Source organism: Triturus cristatus, chromosome 9 (assembly GCF_964204655.1).
Source record: "Triturus cristatus chromosome 9, aTriCri1.1, whole genome shotgun sequence".
Classification (NCBI taxonomy): Eukaryota; Metazoa; Chordata; class Amphibia; order Caudata; family Salamandridae; genus Triturus; species Triturus cristatus.
Window position 1 is genome coordinate 668,808,923 of NC_140592.1, and position 20,789 is coordinate 668,829,711.

The following is a 20,789-nucleotide window of genomic DNA, read 5'->3' on the forward strand; positions in this document are numbered from 1 at the left end:
AGAAAGAAAAAAAAAATGGAAGGAAGATATAAGCAACAAGTGTACCATGTTTACAGATTTGAATTTGACATCAGTGTATTTGTACATATAAGCAGCACCTTTACTGTCAGTAATAGGCTTGTCTATAGGAAGACTTCCAGTAGGCTGATGACTCCAAAGACAAGTAGAGATGTGACTGGGCAAGGAAGGAGTCAATTTACATCTATAAAATGGAGATTGCGGCTTTTCCATATCACAGTTTGAAAATGCCTCAGACAGACAGACAAAACTGTAGGTGTATGTGTGGATACACGCTTTAGGAAAACAGAAGGGGTGAAGGATACATGAATACAAGCCACTATTGAGGTGGTCTAATTCTAGAGAGGCATGGGGGTTGTGTGGTTAGAGGCTTGGTGGAGCAGGTTTACCTTTTCATGGGCTGGAGGGATAGAGCCTTGCTTTAATACAGTCCTTGAAGGGGAAGGTGTGTCTACTGGTGAGAGGACAGATGGGATTTTGGGAACAGGCAGGACACCTAGAAGATTACAGACTAGATGCAAGGGTCGAGGGAGGCATGAATACACACCACAAGTAAAGAAAAGAACCCCAGGCGGCACCATTTCTCATAATCATCCACACACAAGACGTATATCTTCTTTCTTTACAGGTTGCAATTATGCTTTATGTAAGATATCAACTACTTTGCCCATTAGAAACAAACTGTACGTAACAAGAGGCTCGGTTCCCAACCCTCAAAGGGTAAGCTCATCACCTTTTGTAAGACTAATCCATCAGACAATACTCCATACATGTTCATATGTGCACCCTCACACAGACAACACAAGCCACTCTCCGAGCATCAAAATTAAGACAGAATCAAGCATTCAGTCCCAACCGTAACACACCACCCCCTTATGCAATTCACAGATCACGACACTACATACGCATATCTCCAGATGTGAAAAGGATGGTATGAATGTAATCATGCTTGTATAGGAAATTAAACAGCTGAGGCCTATATAGATATAGACCTGGTGGGTAGGTTTGGCTCTAGGACAGATACATGGGAAGAAGATATGGTGTGCATGTTTAAATTAATTGAAGCAGGATGTGTGACTATTGGTCCAAGTGAGAGTGCGTATGCAGTGAGACGTAGAGGAAAGAAGGAATTTGTTAATAGAAGCACTGTGGTCGAAGAGGAGGCATAATAGCAGATGCAGGGACTAACGCCTAGTATGCAGAGCTCCAGTTAGGAGGGCAGGGCGGGAGCCTTTGTCTGGAGAGGTCCAGAGGAGCAGAAATATCCAGCGGTGACTAAGAAGGAGGATGGTACAGTGGGTATAGATGTCTGTCCTAAGGCTTATATCTAGAGTGGAAATGGAGATGGAAGGATGTAGGAGTGCCGGTTTAGGTGCTAGACTTATAGTGCTGCCACTCCTGTACCACAGTTACTTTCGACCATCTCGATAACAATTAGATGAGGATGAAACAGATCACAGGTTGATCGTTTTCAAAGTAGAGGGTAGCTACATTACTTTCAAGCCAACCCTAAACCTTGTTCAAGATTTCACATGACTTGTTCGCACAATTCTTTAAGACAAAGCATTATTATGCATCACATCGGATTTGCATTTACATTCCCTCAAGAGAAACTAATAAAGCCAACATCAGTTTGTTTTTTCGCTAGTACAGGTCTTTAAAATTCTTTAAACAGATCACAATTATTCAACATATCAGATTCAAATATTTACAATCAAATGCAAGCACAGAACCTCCCAAGGCACCATCCCTGCTCGGGATTCCATATCTGAACCCAGCCACACGCCTGTGACCAATCCATCAGCGAGAAATCCTTTGTAGGGCGGTCAGGTCAGACCTAGAAAAGCAGATGTAGAAGCACAGGGCAATAGAGAAGCTGAGCCATGTACGGATACTGGGACTGGTTAGGGTCACATGCACAGGCTGGAAGAGGATGCAGGAGTATGCACATTGTGGTTCCCTGAGCCAAAGGGGAATTTGGGCGCAGTGTGACGAAGGGGCAAAGGGATATATGGGTACAGACACCAACGAGGAAACTCAGAAAGGACCGAATTGCAAATTTATAAGCGAATGCACCCACCAGTGAGCAGGTGTACATTCAGAATGCATAGAAGGGTTCAAATATGATGATATAGTCTCCAAAGAGTACCTTGATGTATGCCAACACAGGTCGCAATTAGTGAGCATTCACGTGAGAGGAATCAAGTGGTGGACAGCTACACAAAGATGAAAACACATATAGCAACCATGTTCCCAGCAGCATTGACACCCACACCCAACCAGGGTCAGACTGGCCTATAGGGCAGTCAGGCAGTGCCCGATGGGCTGGTCTGACAGATCAGTGTGCGGGCCCGTTTTTTGAAGTTTTGTGGGCCGGTTTTAAATTCAGTTGTGTCAGTTTTTACTGTTGATTTCCCTTATTTTACAACCATTGCCTGTAGCAAGCACAAAAGCATGCAGTCTCCCATACCTTGCAAAATACTCATACAGCATGACGTTACAAGCTTAAAACTAGATCGGTTTGCAAATGTGGGGCACATGTGGGCCACTTTCTCAGCTATCTGGTTTGCTAATAGGGGACACTTTTATTTTTTGTCCCAGACAGACCCTGCACCCAGCACTCACACTCTGACATGCATAGGTTAATGAAAGGAGCAAGTCACAGCCACCTCCCACCCCTCTATGGAAACAGTGGCTGGTCCAAACAAACAAAAAAAAGGCAGACAACACCAGTATCAGGCAGTGAAAGTAAATAATCAGGAACATCAACACATCCTCGTGTGCTAATGCACAAGATTCAGGAACAGAAGCACTCCTGGACAGAACCACGCAAACCAAGGCTGACAACAACAACAAGAGCATGCACTCAGTAGGATTTTGGGATCAGGGGAGGGAGATTGGGGCAGTGTCTAGTTCTAACCCTGTCCCCGGTACCTTGACTGTGTTGTAAGGACAGCTAGCTGCACGTGCATCCGGTGAAAATGTGGAGAATGGATACCAACCCTAGTGACATGTATTTTCTGTGGCGGAGCTGGAAGGACACAGGGATATGTGTGATAGTTGAAAATGAAAACAGGTGCCTCCCGCAAGCAGAGGTAGAGGTGGACATGCATGCACGAGTAAAGGCCATGCTAAGCTTACCTCCAGAGGTGGTAGAAGAGCAGGGGAATATTAAGTCCTAACGTCACCCATTCCGCTGCACACATGAACATCAGGCAAAATAGCCCATGTATGGAATATTCTGGGACCACAAGCTGCGGGTGAAAGAGAGAGAATGGGTGAACAGAGGGGAGGGCAGGACGGGAGAAGGGACATCAATGTTACTAAGACAGGCAGCAGAAAGTAGAGGGAAGAAACACCTGAGAAGCAGTGAAAGAGAGACATTTATTCACCAAAATGACCCTTGGCCAGGGTGGCACCTGAATGACATCCAGTGAGAGGTGATAATGAAGGGAGAGCATATTTGGAAACATAGCTGTTGAGACGAAGCTTGTGAAAATTAGCAGTTAGAAAAGAAGATTTAAGTGGCAGGAGAAATATACACAGCAAAACAAAAGAGAAAAAATGGAAGGAAGACGTGTGGAAAAGAGAAGACAGGAGAGGGAAAGAGGTAGAATGGATGATGCAGTACAGCAGCAGCAGACAGAAACCCACATTCAGATCAAGGTGTTAAGTAAAGCTAGAGGAAAGGCAAACAGCAGGATAAACACTACACCGAGAGCACCAGTGACCTGAAAATTGCATTTTTGTTTTGTAACTACCTAAGTAGCTACAAGCGTGGGTGTACACTTATATGCTGCACTCAACAGTGTTAGGGAAACAGAGTGTACTCTCTAGACCTGGACTCCGCCTGTCAATCCTTACACTTAAAAGCGGTTTTTTTTTCCACTCATAATCCTTTACATTAGCCTCTCAATTTCACTACTTAACAAAGGACATGAGGAGGCGTCGGGGAGGCACGTGGAGAAATAAGAAAAAGGTGAAAAAAGATATAGAACAAAAGGAAACCCACGCTTTTTGGCGGCCTTGTGGAAATCAAAGAGAACAGATCCCTAATAAGAGTGAAAGACCACTTCCGCAAGTTGCAGGCGCCAGGAGGACGTGGGGGTTGGAGGGATTACCATGGCCATGTGGTTCCCATTCCACTCCGTCGTGGTCGTAACGCCAGGGTATACTCCAGGTAACATTTATCCTTTCCTCCCCTGTCAGAACAGAGAGCACACACCCCTTGCTCTGTCTTAACGCAAAACAAACAGCTCGAACTGAACAATTCATCTACCAGAGCTGAATGCTAGCACTTTATGTTCGTTTGCTTACATTTTGCATTAAAATAGAAAAAAATATATTTTTACATCACTTAATGATAATTAAGGACCCTAACATTCAATCGGCAATGTGGTTGCTAATAATAAGAGGCGTACAGTTAAACTTTACAAAGCAGCATCAATCATTCTTTCATTTTATTTTTTACAAAAACTGCCTCAATCGGAGCATACATCCTCGGCTCCAGCAAGGCTCTACTTATGATATGCAAGCAATATACGTTACAAACGTCATCACGTTGAGCAGAACACGTTTCCAGTCGCGCACTTGTCATGTAAGCTCTGCTGTCCCTCTAAAGGCACACATGTTCAAATCAGTTCTCTGATTTGGCGACTCTACAGTCGCCTCAAATCCTCGAACATAACAGGTTCATGGGATGATTGACAGCCTGCATCTGTGCCATTACGTGGTGTTTGCCCGTACGTTCTTGAGCGGCGGAAGGCCCTGCCCCCCTCGTTAGCACTACCATCTGCCTCGGAGCTCGAGCGCGTTCATTACTTTGGCGGGGTGTCGCCGTTAGGATCGGGTCGGCTCAGTGCTCTGCTAACCAACAGCCTGTCACCCGGCATTAATGGTGCCAGAACTGGCTGCAGGCTGTCGATGAAGAACATTTGCCCTTTCTAGAGGGTCACCCCCATTTTTAAAACTTTTTGCAGAGCCCTATTTTTACTGGCTATATATCTCCTGCTAACCAGAGTGCTTGTGCTGAATCTTTCAGCATGGTACAATTAGGATACTCCTGATTGGCATATTTAACTTAACTACAAGTCCCTAGTATATGATACCAACATTTTACCTGGTGCCTGTAAGTTAATTGTTATCAGTGGGCTGCAGCAATCATTGTGCCAACCACTACAGAGACACAGTAAAGCATGTCTGCAGGCTTGCCATGGAAGCCAAGCTGTGTGGTTTTAAACTGCCAATTTGGCCTGTCAAACTAAACCCTTCATTTCAGATATTAAAAAGTCACCCGAAAGATAGGTCCCATTTCCCATGGAGTATGGTGTGTGATATTTAAAAGTAGGACATGCAGATGTTCATTATTCCTTACAGTAAAAAAACATTAAAACTATTTTCATAGTAGCAAGGCTGGCTGCTTCCATAGGGATCATTCAAAAAACAACAAAGCCAGTGTACAATAATATGAAACAGGGGGCACTCTAATCAATGCAATACATCAATCAAACGAGCAACGAGCCTCAGATTCCCTGTGAACCGTTATGTTCATAGGAAGTAAGTTTGGCCACTATGGAACAATACCCAGTGGGTATGAAAAAGCCCTCACTCACCAACCTGGTTGGTGACATGCTTCATCATTGGGCTTCCACTGGGACGACCGAATGTCATCCCAGTGTGCTGCGACGCCAGGTTACTGCGGAGCTGGGTTGGTTGTGTGGGGGAAGTGAATTTAAAATGTCCAATCAAGTCAAAAAGAAACTTTATTAATTTTGCTTGAATGGAAAGGAATAAAAAGGAGTGAGGGTCAAAAAAATAAAAGACCTGGTTCACTCCGTGGCGGTCAACATGTTTCTGCCTCATGGAGTGTTAATCGGGCATTCGTCAGGACCAGAGGGGGATGTGCGCAGCCCCGGTGGTGTGAACTCGCTAAGGTCCACCCAACCGTGGGCTGATGTGTGAAAAAACAAAAAAACACTGAATAGTGTGAACTCCGCCAAGTAAAGTAATTAATTATGGGGAGAGGAACGAGTTTACTAGAGAGGCCAGTCCGTTCGAAGCCTCATGGATCCCGGTAGGGGGGTGGGAGCAAAATGGCACACCGCCCTTACTGCTCTGCACCCACGATATGCCTAAACAGCCTCTTGCTGCCGGGTCCGGATAGGGCTTCCATAGGGAAACATAGGATTACATTATAACTCTTTAAAATGCTAATTTCAGATTGGAACTAGCTAGATAAATATTTTAAAGACTCTTTGTAATAGTTAAACAAAATCCAATTTAATGGTAAAGTCACATTTTCTCTAACTATTAATGAAAAATAACTTTAGCAATATTACCTTTTGCCTGCCTTATTGCCTCTGGATGTCTTTCTGTCTGTAAGTATTTAGATGTCACCTGGCAGCTGAATGGCTCCCCTGTGGTGAGGCGGGAACTACTCCCAGAGCAGGAACAATGAGCCTTGGATGTGGGAAGGCCCTTCCTTTGGCAGAGTGGCCTGGGGGCTGAGACCCGTGGTGCACTTCAAAGGGGCCTCCACTGTCACAGGCAGATGTTGCTCACAATGGGGCTACATCCCCTTTTGTCTTTCTGGTCAGCCAGGCACCAACCCCAGTGGGAGGGAGAGCTGCCTGAGAACATTGTTTAGAGTGACCACCAGGAGGGACTGTGGGCATCCCTTTTGACATTAGAGTGTCAAATTCTCCTTGAATGTCACATCCTACTTGACAGGTCTACTATTGTTTTACATATATAATTTGGGGCACACCTCAAACAAGGAAAGCAAATTGCCAAAACACTTTTTGTGTATCCCCTGTCTCTTTACTGAAAGATCAGTTTTGATTTAACCAGACTTCTGTCTCTGTGTTTGATGGGGGTACAGTGTAGGAAAGTAGTATCTGCTTCTTATGGTTACCCCCACTTTTTGCTTGATGTCTCACTGTTTTTTGACTAGTCTGACTGGGATCCCGCTAATCAGGAACCCAGTCTATCTGCTTTCTCCCTTAAATTGACATACATTTACTTTGGTACACTCCAGATTGGATACTGGGGTACCATTCTAAGTCTCTAGTATATGGTACACCATGTACCCAGGGCATAAGTACCCCAGAGGCCTCCCATGGGCTGAAGCATGTATTATGCCACCCATGAGAGGCCATGCAAAATGGAACTCGAGGTCTGCTACTGCAGCCTATGTAAGATGGTGCTTGCCCCACTTACTTTAGATATAGGTTCACTATATCTAATGGTCACTACACGTAAAACTTATAAGTCACCCCTATAGCAGGCCTTAGCAATCCTGAAGGCAGGGTGGGGGTTTTATATGCGAGGGTGCCACTGCATGAGCAGAGCCCCTCTACAGCCTTCAGAGACCATTCTCCCGGGTTGTCTGTGACTCAGCCGGACATATAGGTAGAGGTGCATTATAACCTCGCAGTAAATGCTATCTCAAAAACAGCTGCATAGAAACTTATCGTGTTTGGTAGCAAACACCTTGGAATCATACCTCCACACCAGTAACTGGTGTGGAAGGTATGATTCCACCCTTCTGAAGCAAGCTTCGTGGGGTCACCGGTCTATACGATACCAGCCTTCTCGACCTGGACAGCACAAAATGGATGCTGCCAGCCAGATACACATTTCTGCCCTCCTGCTGCTGAGCCAAGCTCGAGCAGAGGAAGGCAGCACAATAGGCATCCTGTCAAAGGGAGGTGGGACCACCTCCAAGACAGGGTTTAGTGTATTGGGGCTGAGTGGGTGCACTCTGAGAGTGCCTGAAAGTCTACACTGGGGGCACATTTGTTGTCCCTGTGCATAGTCCAGCTCAAACCAGTTCTGGGAGCCATTGGCTCCTGCTCTGGCGCGAAACTGGATAAAGTACATGGGTGTAGCCACCTCTCTGTCCTTCCCATCCCCTGGGGGGGTCCCCTGAATCTTTCCAACCCTCTCCCGTGGGTAGAAAAGGGCTTACCTGGCTGTAAGACTTTACATTTTACGTGGACAAGATTCTACAGGAAGAAACCACTGACCTTCAACCGTCTGGACACCTTGGACTTTTCTGGACCTCGACTGGGCTCAACTTTGTTCCCTTTCCATCCGAAGCTTAGTTTGTGCCTTTGCTCCATACAGGCTCCGTGCAGAACCTGTGGTGCAATTAAGACAACACAAGAATCTCCCTTGGGGTCAAGGAGTCACTCCTCTGCTTCGCAGGCACCTAAAGCGCAACTAACCGGTCTGCTGCTCCTGCAGACTCCGAAGATTTCAGCAACACAGGAGGTGGGTTCCTGACGGTCCCTGAGGTTGATCTGCCCTCTCACCAAGCTTGAGGCCAGTATACCTCGTGGGGGCTTCGTAACCCAAACCCCTGTGCACCGTGTCCATTTGTAAGTGCATATCGTTGTTGATCATTCCCGAGCTTGGGCATTGGACTCTGTGTAGTCCTAACCCTGAGCAGTATTTGCACCAAAGAACTCCGGCCTCCTCACACCGAGTGCTCTGTGGGCTGGTACTTTGCAATCTTGCTCATGGTCCACTCGCAACTCCTGGTCATTCGGCCTGTGGGTCCTCCTGAGGGTCATCTTGATTGTTCTTGGGCTTTCCTGGTTGCTCCAGACGTGCCCTGACTCCCCATTGCTTGGTGAGTCCCCTGGACCTTGCTGGTCCACACCGTAACCTGTTTGACCTTCTTGCGTGGGTTACTTTTGCCAAGGCTTGTTGGTGCTCCAGCCGGACATCGACCACTCAGCACGCGACATCCTTCATGGGACAGCTCACCTCCAGCTCCTGGTTGCCCTTGACATCTCCTGGTCCTTGTGACAGCAGAGTCAAGCATCCCTTCTTCGCACCTGAAGCACCCGACATCGGTGGGCATTCGTCTTCCGAGCCCCTGGTCACTCTGAAGTCACCCAGACTCTGTCACCTCTGCTTTCAGGTTCCTTCCATCCAGAATCCCGACTTGGATGCCATCGGACCCTTTTCACCTTCCTGGCAGCAGTACTTCTTCACGTCTTTCCATTGAGAACGACAGAGATTTCGGACCCCACGTCAGACCTATGCACCTAGCTCCCCTGCGATAAGTATCTCGGGTACTACGGTATCCATGGGTGGGGTGGCTCTCTGAACTCTTAAGTTTCCAAAGGATGTGCTTGAAGTCCTCCTAGAAGGGTCCTTAAACTTTAAAAGTGAAACCGCGACTTCCCCATAGAATTGTACGGAGTCCGCTGTCGTGTTTCCACACTGCACTCGCCCTCCGTGGGGTCCCTGTCTACTCACCTTGGGTGGTTCCTTGGGGTCCCAATGATTCTTTGTGCTCAGACCTTGTCTTGATCTAAGTCGTGACTGTTATACCACTATTTTAGTATATGGTTCGGTCTCCCCCTGGAGCCCACTGTGTATTGTGCTACTTACAACTGTTCTATTGATCTCGAATTGTGTGCTTTGTGTTCTATCCTTATGTAGACGATAGTAGAGAGTGTTATATTAATAAATAAATACTTTTATATAGCTACTGCGTGGTTCTCCTTCATTTAGTCATTCAGGAGGTGATATTCTGGTAAAACAAGCTGCTTTACATTCCTTCAAGATTAAGTCTGAAGGCTGCTCTCCACAGCTACCACTAGGATAGCTTTCTAAAGGTCATCTTTGACCTCATACATTATAAGGGTCGTGTGGACTGGTACAGGGTGCCCACTTTAATTAGTGGACAGCATATACCAGGCCACCTTCTTACATACAGGAACTGCCTAAACCTGGAATTTTGTGTTAGATGTGGGAGAGCACTGGAATTAGAATAGTACACTCTATACGCACACTCCTAGATGTTAGAGCCCAAGTTTAGTGAGGCTGAACCATTCTGCCATCTTGAAAATGCCCAAAGTGGGTAGAGTTATCCCGGGAACTTTACCATGTTGGTTAGGGCATCCCCAGGAGTCATTTTCACACACAGGCCTGAACTAGGCTTACATGTGGCATCTCCAGGTACCCACTTCAGAACACTCTTTGACCTGTGTAAGAACAGAGGAAGACTGAACCTGCTGCCTGAGACCTGAGAAGAGGCCTAAAGGAGTGGACCTGCTCCCTCTTGTACCCAGAACAAAGAAGGGGACTCCAAGGGTAATAAGGTTGACCTCCTGTTAAAGCTACAGGGATACAACAAGCTCCAAGAGGACTTTCCTGCAACTGCCCAGCTGATCAGTGGAAACTCCAACTGGACAAGTCTGTGCTTGCCAACCTCTAGGTCTCCAAGTGCCTCCCCTGAGGTTCTGGGGGATTTGGAAGTGTACTCCTGTTTGGATTTGGACTTGAAAAGCTAAAGTCAGAAGGTCAAATCTTTGACCAGGACAAACCTGGTTGGTGTTTCCACCTGCACTCCCCTATGGTAAGCGTCACATTGCTCCTTGGTCCCAGGCTTGAAAAACTAAAGTCAGAAGGTAAAATCTCTGCCCAGGACAAACCTGGTTGGTGCTTCCACCTGCGCTCCCTTATGGTCAGCGTCACATTGCTCCTAGGTCCCAGGCTACCACAGTCATGCACTATCACTGGCAAGTTGTGCTTCTTGGCACTGTTTCTACTTAAAACTTTAAAAATCCATATCACCGGTTCCCCTTATAGGATTTTTGTAATGTTGGTATCATTCTGTTTATTAAATTGTACTCTATTTTTCTAATTCATTTTGGGATTTTTATTGTTTTGCATTTCAACTTTATGGTTGCTTTAGTACTACAGAAAGACTTTACACATTGCCTCTAAATTAAGTCCATCTGCTTCATGCCATAGATACCAAGGGGTGAGCTCAGGTTTTAAGAGTGACTTTAGAGGTTTACCCTGACAAGAACTGTGATTATTACGTTAGGTAGGTGCTACCTCTCCCCCCCCCCTACCCAGCTAATAACCCTATCTTTTACAGAAGGCTTTTAGAGATTACAGGCAGGTAGTGGTTAAGGGAAGTAAGCTTTTAGGATTCAGGGGCAGGTAGAGGTAGAGGTAGAGGTAAAGGGAGGTAAGCAGGGTTTATGGTTTAGGGCTTGTTGAGGTAAATGGAGGGAAGGGGTCTTTAGGGTTTGGGTGGGTAGAGAGAAAAGGCAGTAAGGTGGTTTTCAGCTTTAGCAGTGGGTAGAGGTAAAGGAAGGTAAATCGTTTTCAGGGTTCCAGGTGGGTAGAGGTAAGGGGTTATTAAGGTTCAGAGATGGGTAGAGGGAAAATGAGTTATGTGGCTTTTAGGATTCAGGGGAGGAAAGGGGTAAAGGGTGCCTAGGGAATTTTAGGGTTCAGGGTGGGTAATTTAGGCCCAGATCTCTGTACTGGGGTGAATGTATAACATTGTTCTGCACGCTGTCCATCAATTGTTCTTTTTGCATTTGTCACCCCAAGTAGGACGGGTATGACCAGACGTGGGTCCTGTGCTCTCCATGCCACTGAAGTCAAGCTAGCCTAGCTGATGAGGGGTGAAACCCCGAAACCGGTCCTAGGATGCTTGTTTCTAGTCTAAGGAGGACCTGGGCTGGCAGTTCGTGCTGGACTGTTCCCATTGGGTGCAGGGTCAAGACCATTGGCGGCTCCTCAAGGGAGTACAGCGATACCAAAGGGGATGATGGATGGAGCGTTTGAGCAAATCAAACACTCACCCCCAGTCATCTGATCTGGGTTTAATCCATCATCATTCTTTAGCTCACTCCACCACCCCAGTTCAGACATAGCCATATGCAAATCAGTCTCATCCTGTGCCTCATGGGAACAGTCCAGCACTCTGTACTGGGGTGAATGTGTGACATTGTTCTGCATTCTGTCCATCAATTTTTGTTTTTGCATGTGTCACCCCGAGTGGGACGGGTATGCCCAGACGTGGGTCCCGTGCTCGCCATGCCACTGGAGTCAAGCTATCCTGGCTGAAGAGGGGTGAAAGTCAGAGACCGGTCCTAGGATGCTTGGTTCCAGTCCAGGGAGAACCTGGCCTGGCAGTTCGGGCTGGACTGTTCCCATTGGGCACAGGGTCAAGACTGATTTGCATATGGCTGGGAACAAACTGGAATGGCATGGTGAGCAAAAAAACGATGGATTTAGGCCCAGATCTCTGCACTGGGGTGAAAGTATGACATTGTTCTACATTCTGTCCATCAATTGTTATTTTTGCATGCCTCGAAGGAGTACGGCGGGGTGGTGGGGCGGGGAAGGGGCAGGGTGGGGGGTAGTAAACTCCGACATACGGCAGAACTGCGTTAAGTAAATAAATAAATAAATAAAACGAATTACATTGCGCGTGCTGCAACGCCATTTTATATCCATTTATTTATTTACTTAACTCCGCTCGGCCGTATGCCAGAGTTTACTATACCCCCACCGCCCCGCAGCCCTTTCTTGAGGAGCCGCCACTGGTCAAAACTGATTTACGTACTGCTCGGTTCAAACTGGAATGGCATGGTGAGCAAAACAACGATGGAATTAGGCCCATATCTCTGTACTGGGGTGAATGTATCACATGGTTCTGCATTCTGTCCATCAATTGTTCTTTAGGATATCAGAGATTTTTAGGGTTCTTGGGCAAGTAAAGAGAGGTAAAGGGTTTCTACTGTTCAGAGGCAAGTAGAGGTAAAAGAGATAAGGGATTTCATGATTCAGGGGTGGCTAGAGGTACAGGGAGAATCAGGGTTGCTAGGGTTCAGAGGTGGATAGAGGTAAAAGATTTTTAAGGTTCAGGGGTGGGTAGATGTCAAGAGAGGTAAGGGGTTTTTAAGGTTCAGGGTAGAAAAGAGGTAAAGGGTGCCAAGGGGGTTCAAGGGTTCACAGATAGGTACAGGTAAAGGGAGCAATGGGGTTATGGGATTTAGGGGATGGTAAAGGAAGGCAACGGGATGTTGGGTTTAGTGGCAGGCAGAGGTAAAGGGAGGAAAGGGTTTTTTAAGGGTTAGGGGTATGTAGAGGTAAGGGGTTTTTAAGGTTCAGGGGAAGAAAACGGTAAAGGGTGACAAAGAGCTTTTGGGTTTAGGGGTGGGTAGAGGTTAAGGGAGTGTAGGGGTTTAGCATTCAGGAACAGGTAGAAGTAAAGAGAGGTTAGGATTTTTTCTGGGTTTGAGGTTTGTAGAGGTAAACGAAGGTAAGGGTGTTTTAGGCTTCAGCGGTGGCTAGAGGAAAAGGTAGGTAAGGGATTTAAGGGTTCAGAGATGCATAGGAATAAGGGGGTAAGGGGTTTTGGTGGCGAGGGGTTTTAGGGTTCAGGGGTGGGTAGTAGTAAAGAGATGTAAGGGGTTTTAAGGGTTCAGCAGAGGAAAGAGGTACAGGGAGGTAAGGGGTTTGAGTAAAAAGGAGGGATTTAGGGGCTACTCTATCCCAAAAACAAAGAAAGAAAAAAGACTGATAAGAAGGACAGCAGTGTCCATGCTGAGATGGTAACTAACAATGTCCTTCAGATACATAATAGATGTTGGTAAGGAGCACTTATCTTGCTGTCCATCTTGTCAGAGATGGGTGCTTTGATCATTGCACTGCAGGAGGTTAATGCCAAATTCCCTAATACAATCGGCCTGATGTTCCTCACCCTCTTTTTGCAGGGCTTCTTTTCAATAAAGTGAGACTAGAGTTATTAAAAAAACTCCCCATCACCTCACCTGTTGTTATGGCTCATGCACTCCTATCTCCTCCTGGAGACACGAACCACCAGGGCGGCAGCTTCCTTGTGAGCCTGCAAGCTCAACTTCAAGTTGCAGGAAGGGTAGTGCTGAAAAAGGGCTGGGACGTAGATGATCATGGGCAGCCAGCCAGCGGGTGGTCCCCCTCAATAGCCTGGGCAGGATGGAGACCACAAATGCAGGTTTCTCTCCCTTTCCCTTTGTTCTCACAGGTGCAGGCTGCAAGCAGCTTTAACAGGATCGTTTGAAGATACTGTGCATGTGCGCCTCAAATTAGCCACTACATGTGAGTGAGGAGAGATTTCCCAGAGACTATGAGGCCAAGGACCTTCTTCCTTGCTCTTTCATCTCGCTCTTCTCTCTCCTTCACTCTCTTTCCTCTCTCTCTCTCCTGAAGCCCCTTATAGGCAAGCTAGAGAAAGAGGTGCCAGCAGCGCCCCCTGTCCTAAAAACAGCTCCCAAAGGTTTCTGCACACCGGGGTAATGCCAGATGGAAAAACCAAGCAGTCAGGGCCTGATTGTAGCATATCCTTGTTGCCTTTTCTCTTTGACTCCCAACTTATGGCAATGGATAACAAAGCACAGAATGCTGGCAGCATAACATGATTTTGGCCCAATCAAGGCTTGGATCACCTGGTTACAAACGTTTGTCTTGCCCAACCTTCTTAAAATTAACAAGCGTAATTCAGACATATAGATGGTCATGAGTGAACACCAGCTGAAAGGATGCTTGCCCGAGATCCCCTTTCCAAAAGAGGGGGGTATGCTACAGTGGCAATTGGCAGTAGTTAGGTTTATCTCAGAATGTCTTCCAGGCAGGCCTTTGGGGGGTCATAGGTTGTTCAGAAATTCATTCCGGGGAGATCATGGGCAATGTTGGCCTGGGAGAGACCAAATACACAAACTACAGCTGGGAGGATAACGGAAATCCTCTAATTTGTGCTATGTGACATTATAGGCCTGATTCACAAATGTAACTTACACTTTTGAGTAATTACATCAGATTACATTTACTGCTTTTGATATTCATAAACTCCAAATTACCACAGTGTAAGTTAAATGCCTCCAACACAATCGTATTGCCATAAGCTTACTCAGGGTAACGTCGTTCCTTAAAGCCCTCCCTGACTACTATGAAGCCCCACTTAGTCCTCCTTAATCCCAATCCCTTTTAAGGTAAGTCTACACCTTCTTTAGGCCATTCATCTATGTCCTTGGCACATTTACTACTAAAACTTATACTTAGGTGTGTGAAGACTCTGCAGTTGGGGGCGTAAAACTCCACATGTAGATTGAAAATCGCAATTGATAGTATGTTTTGGAGTGTTACAAAATTTACTACAAAGTGAAGTTTTTTAAATTAGGCCTTATGTGTATTTGCATAGCACACTGTCTGTCATTGGTGAGGCATTACAGTTTTTGGGGTATTCTGTAGGCGATTTTCGAAACGGCTCCATGGAAAACTGTTGAAGTTTTAAGTTATTAAAAATTAATGATTCATTTAGATGCATTATTTAGCATAACCAGGGCTGCAGACTGCTGCATTCAAAAGCATTTACATTTACTAACGAAAAAAGTGTCTGTTTACAGTAGAGGCTGGCAGGAAACGAGGGTGGGGGGGCACAAAATATTTTTACAAAAATACTACTTACCTCGTCTGCCGGCCGCGTCTCTCCTCTGCTTCTTCGGAACCAGGAAGCACCCAGGTTCCCCTTAGCCAATCACAACCCTGCAATGCAACTTTGTGATTGGCTCCTCTAAGCCAATCAAAATGTTGCAATGCAGCGTTGTGATTGGTCTGAGCGCCGTGGATCAGCGCTCAGATGGGGACTTGCGGCCTGGGCATGTTCCCACCAGGCTGTGTAATGCAGCCTGGTTGGGAACATGCACAGTGCGCATTACTGTTTGACCAGCCAGGACGGCCAGTCAAGCAGTCATGCCCACTTGGAATGTGCAAACAACTCCTCCCCCTGTGCCTCTATTCTTGCCATGCACTGACCCAGCCCTGAACATGCAAAAAATAAAATGATAATAACTACATTATTATCATTTAATTTTTCCTGATTAACGAGCAGCGGAGCAACTCACCTCCACCTTAGCGAAGGAGCCTCCACTATCTGTTTATTTTATATGCACCAGTGTTCAATGTACATGGGTCTTACTCTCTTTTTGGAAATTCAAATACAGGCTCAGCCAGGCCCCTCTATATAAATCTAATCTGTTATGCTCTGGAAGGGCAAACATTGCATTTGAGCTGCTGGACTTTACTCCCTCGGCAATAATCAAAATCATTGAGAAATCCCATCCCAACTGTGCCCCCGGTCCAAATGGAATACTGCAAGCTGTCTTTAATCAAAATGACTTGCAATAGGCTAATGTTTGGGCCGAGATGTTCAATACCATCCTGGCAAAGGGTACTATCCCATGAACTTTGAAAGGTTCAATCATACATCCAAATTTTAAAGGAGGAGCCGTTTCATCTCCATGTAATTGCTGTTTTATAGCTCTATTGGAAGTTGATCTCCAATATTTTTCAACTCTGCTGCTTCGAGATCTAGAGGCGTAGGCATTAGATAACAAGCATTGAAAATTCAATAGGTCTAGCCTTTGATTAAGTTAAAGCCATTTGCTTTGCTGCTTTGCTAATGAGCGACCCTTGACCCTTTCACCAGGCAGGTCGCTCCCCTCACCACCACACAGCCCCCCTGTGTGCCCTGAGCCGGCTGCTACTGCCGCTCGCATTTGGTTGTGTCCCACTTTTCGATCGCCTGCATTCCGATCTGCTGTAATTATCGCTGTGTTTTTTCTGTTTTTTCTGTGTCCCTGATTGTCACGAGTACTGTTGTCCTTCCCCCTTGTGCCCCCATTTTGCCCCCATTTTGCCTAGTGTCCCCATTTTGCCTTCTGTGACCCCTGCCCGCTCCCCCCTCCGTGTTTCCCGCCACTGCCTCCCCTGCAGCCCTGCCCCCCTGCTTCCCATTCGCCGCCCGCTCCCGCCTCCCAGCTGCTCCTCCCTCCCTCATCCCCACATATGGAGGCCGCGCAGCGGTAGAGAGAGCGACCCATGACCCTGTCACCAGGCAGGTCGCTCCCCTCACCGCCACAAAGCCCCCCTGTGTGCCCTGAGCCCGCTGTTGCTGCTACTCGCATTTGGTTGTGTCCCGCTTTTCGATCGCCAGCATTCCGATCTGCTGTAATTATCACTGTGTTTTTCTGTTTTTTTTTGTGTCCCTGATTGTCCCTGATTGTCACCAGCACTGTTGTCCTTCCCCCTTGTGCCCCCATTTTGCCTAGTGGCCCCATTTTGCCTTCTGTGACCCCAGCCCGCTCCCCCTCTGTTTCCCACCGCTGCATCCCCTGCGGCCCCGCCCCCATGCTTCCCATTCGCCGCCTTGCTTCCGCCTCCTAGCTGCTCCTCCCTTCCTCATCCCCACATATGGAGGCCACGCAGTGGACGTGCATTGAGGGCGCGCCGCTTGCGCGTTGAAGGTGTGCCTAAGGCAAGCCCGTCTGCGCCCGTCTCTGCGCCTGTACCGCGCCCAGCACCAGGACCCCTGGCCCCCGCAAACCCCACGACACCCGCCTCTGCTATGACTCCAACACCCTCCACGCACTCAACGCTGGACGATCACGCACCTGCTGCCTGGCCGCCCAAAAGCGCACCCAAGGACCCTTCTCCTGCCGGAACTGCAGCTTCACCAGCATCCGGCCCGCCAACCTACCCACCGAAGAACCCAACTTCCTCAGATGCATCCTGCTCAACACCCGCTCCGCCCGCAAACACGCCGTCGAACTCTGGGACCTACTCGACACCAACGCCCCAGACGTCGCCTTCCTGACGGAGACCTGGCTGAACCCTTCCTTGGCACCCGACATCGCCATAGCCATCCCAGAAGGCTACAAGATCACCCGCAAGGACCGCACCAACAGAGTAGGAGGAGGAATCGCCATCGTCCACAGGAACACTCTCAAAGTCTCAACCAACACCGACAACACCCTCAGCACCGCCGAACACCTGCACTTCCAGATCCACACTGACCCCCAACACCACCCTCAGAGGTACCCTCATCTACAAACCCCCCGGACCCCGACCGCAGTTCAGTGACTCCATCGCTGATTTCATCAGCACACACACCCTCGCTACCACGGACTACATCCTCCTCGGGGACCTGAACTTCCACCTCGAGAACAACAACGACTCCAACTCTTCCACCCTGATCAACAACCTCGCCAACCTCGGACTCAGACAACTCGTCACAAAACCCACCCACTTCGCCGGCCACACGCTTGACCCCATCTTCTCAGCAAGCACCCACGTCTTCTTCAACTGCACCATCGAACTCCACTGGACCGACCACCGCTGCATCCACTTCACCTTCCGGAAACCCACCACACACCACCACACCCAGCAGATGCCTCACCGCAACTGGAGCAAGGTGACCGAGGACCAGCTAACCACCGCCCTCGCCCAGAGCCCACCCGCAAATCTGACCGACACCGCAGCCCACAGCCTCAGACAGTGGATCGATGACTGCGCCAACAGCCTCACCCCGCTCAAAAAAAAAAAACAACACCCACACCAGCAAGAGAGCCAACTGGTTCACCGAAGACCTCCAGGCCTCCAAGCAAACCTGCCGAAAACTCAAAAAGAACTGGACCTGTGAATGAACACCGGAAAGCTACACAGCTCACATGAGCGCCACCCGCAGACACCACCACGTCATCAGATCCGCCAAAAGGACCTCCTTCAAAGACCGCCTGGACAACAACGCACACAACAGCATAGAGCTCTTCAGCATCGTGAAGGAACTCTCCAACCCCAGCTCCAACACCAACGACATCCCACCGTTACAAGCCCTGTGCGACTCGCTGGCCACCTTCTTCCATCGCAAGATCGCAGACATCCATGACAGCTTCAACGCCGTCACCACCCCGGCAACCGCTGAGACCCCCGCTCCCATGACCACCACCCGCACCAACCGCATGCTGGCCTGGACCAACATCAACGACGACGACACGATCGAGATCATGAACACCATCCACTCCGGATCCCCGGAAGACCCCTGCCCACACCACATCTTCAACAAAGCCAGCAGCTCCATCGCACCCCACCTCCGGAAAACCATCAACATCTCCTTTGAGACAGCGACTTTCCCGGAGAGCTGGAAGCACGCAGAGATCAATGCCTTACTCAAGAAACTCAAGGCGGACCTCAGGAACTTCCAACCCATCTCCCTGCTCCCGTTCCCGGCGAAGGTCATCGAAAAGGCCGTCAACAAACAACTGACCAGCTTTCTCGAAGAAAACAACATCCTGGACCCGTCCCAGTCCAGGTTCCGCAGCAACCACAGTACCGAAACTGCCCTCATCGCCGTCACCGACAACATCAGGACCCTGCTTGACAACGGAGAAACCACAGCCCTCATTCTCCTGGACCTGTCAGCCGCCTTCGACACGGTATGCCACCGCACACTAAGAACACGCCTCCACGATGCCGGAATCCAAGAGAAGGCCTTGGACTGGACCACCTCCTACCTCTCCAGCAGAACTCAGAGCGTACGCCTCCCCCACTTCTGCTCCGAAGCCACCGAGATCATCTGCAGCGTCCCCCAAGGCTCATCCCTCAGCCCAACGTTGTTCAACATCTACATGGCACCGCTCGCCCACATAGCACGACGACACGACCTCAACATCATCTCCTACGCCGACAACACCCAGCTGATCCTCTCCCTCACCAAAGACCTCCACACCGCCAAAACCAACCTCCACGAAGGAATGCAGGCCATCGCCGACTGGATGAGAAACAGCTGACTGAAGCTGAACTCGGACAAGATGGTGGTCCTCATCCTCGGACCCACCCCCTCGGCCTGGGATGACTCCTGGTGGCCTACTGCACTAGGAGCACCCCCTACACCGACCGACCACGCACGCAACCTAGGGGTCATCCTCGACTTCACCCTCTCCATGACGAAGCAGGTCAACGCCGTCTCCTCCTCCTGCTTCAACACCCTCCCCATGCTTCGCAGGATCTTCAAGTGAATCCCCATCGAAACTAGAAGGATGGTCACCCAGGCCTTCGTCAGCAGTAGACTGGACTATGGCAACGCACTCTACGCAGGAGCCCCGGCCAAACTCCTGGAACGGCTCCAACGCATCCAGAACGCCTCCGCACGCCTGATCCTCGACATCCCTCGCCGCAGCCACATCACACCCCACCTGAGAGACCTGCACTGGCTCCCCATCAACAAGAGGATAACCTTCAGGCTCCTCACCCACGCACACAAGGCACTCCACAACACCGGACCAGCATACCTCAACAGCCGACTCAGCTTCTACACCCACACCGCCAGCTCCGCTCCACAGACCGCGGCCTCGCCACCGTCCCCCGCATCCGAAGAGTGACCGCCGGCGGCAGATCATTCTCCCACCTCGCCGCCAAGACATGGAACACCCTCCCCATCCGCCTGCGGCAGACCGAAGACCTCCTAACCTTCAGGAGACTCCTCAAGACCTGGCTCTTCGAACAGTAGCAGCGTCCCCCACCCACCAGCGCCTTGAGACCCTCACAGGTATGTATTGCACTTTATAAGTGCTATGATTGATTTATTGATTGATTGGAAGGAAGGAGAGAGGCTTTATTAATGTAACATTGTCAAGGCTACTTACCCAAAGCTTCCCACTGTAGGTAAAGCTATTGTGTTTCTACGTTTCGTAATGCGTGAGCTCCCATTCTTAATTAATTATGCACTGCCCTAACCAATAGGCAGTTACAAGAAGTAGGTGTTGCAGGAATGTCATAAAAACCAATAGTTTGATTGGCTATTGTAAGTGAAATATTGCTTCTATGAAATATCACCTTATGAAATGTTTGCACCTTCTGTACCTAAACCACTATAAAAGGATGTGCTATTTGGAGATGAGCCACACTTTTTTTGCTTTGTAATCGTTGCTCTGAGATCTTAGTCTTTTTTGCTTCTACTTCTGCCTGCAGATCATCTCTCAGACTTTGTTAGCAGAGATATTTAATATGTCTAAGACCTTTAACTTGAGATTTATTGCTACGCCCTGAGAGCTTTTTTTTTTTAGATTGACCTTACAGTCAGCTTGGTAATCTATTTGATTTATTAACTATTTTGCTTTCAGTAATGTAAC

At 48.4% G+C, this 20,789-nt stretch overlaps 1 protein-coding gene across 1 annotated transcript in view; it reads right to left on the reverse strand.

Moving 5' to 3' along the window:
• Positions 1 to 20,789, reverse strand: part of CNIH2 (cornichon family AMPA receptor auxiliary protein 2) — a 774,677-nt gene that overhangs the window by 122,656 nt on the left and 631,232 nt on the right. The window contains exon 4 of the mRNA XM_085625735.1: positions 3,160 to 3,272. Within this exon, the coding sequence (XP_085481861.1) occupies positions 3,160 to 3,272 (113 nt within the window). The remainder of the gene's footprint in view (positions 1 to 3,159; positions 3,273 to 20,789) is intronic.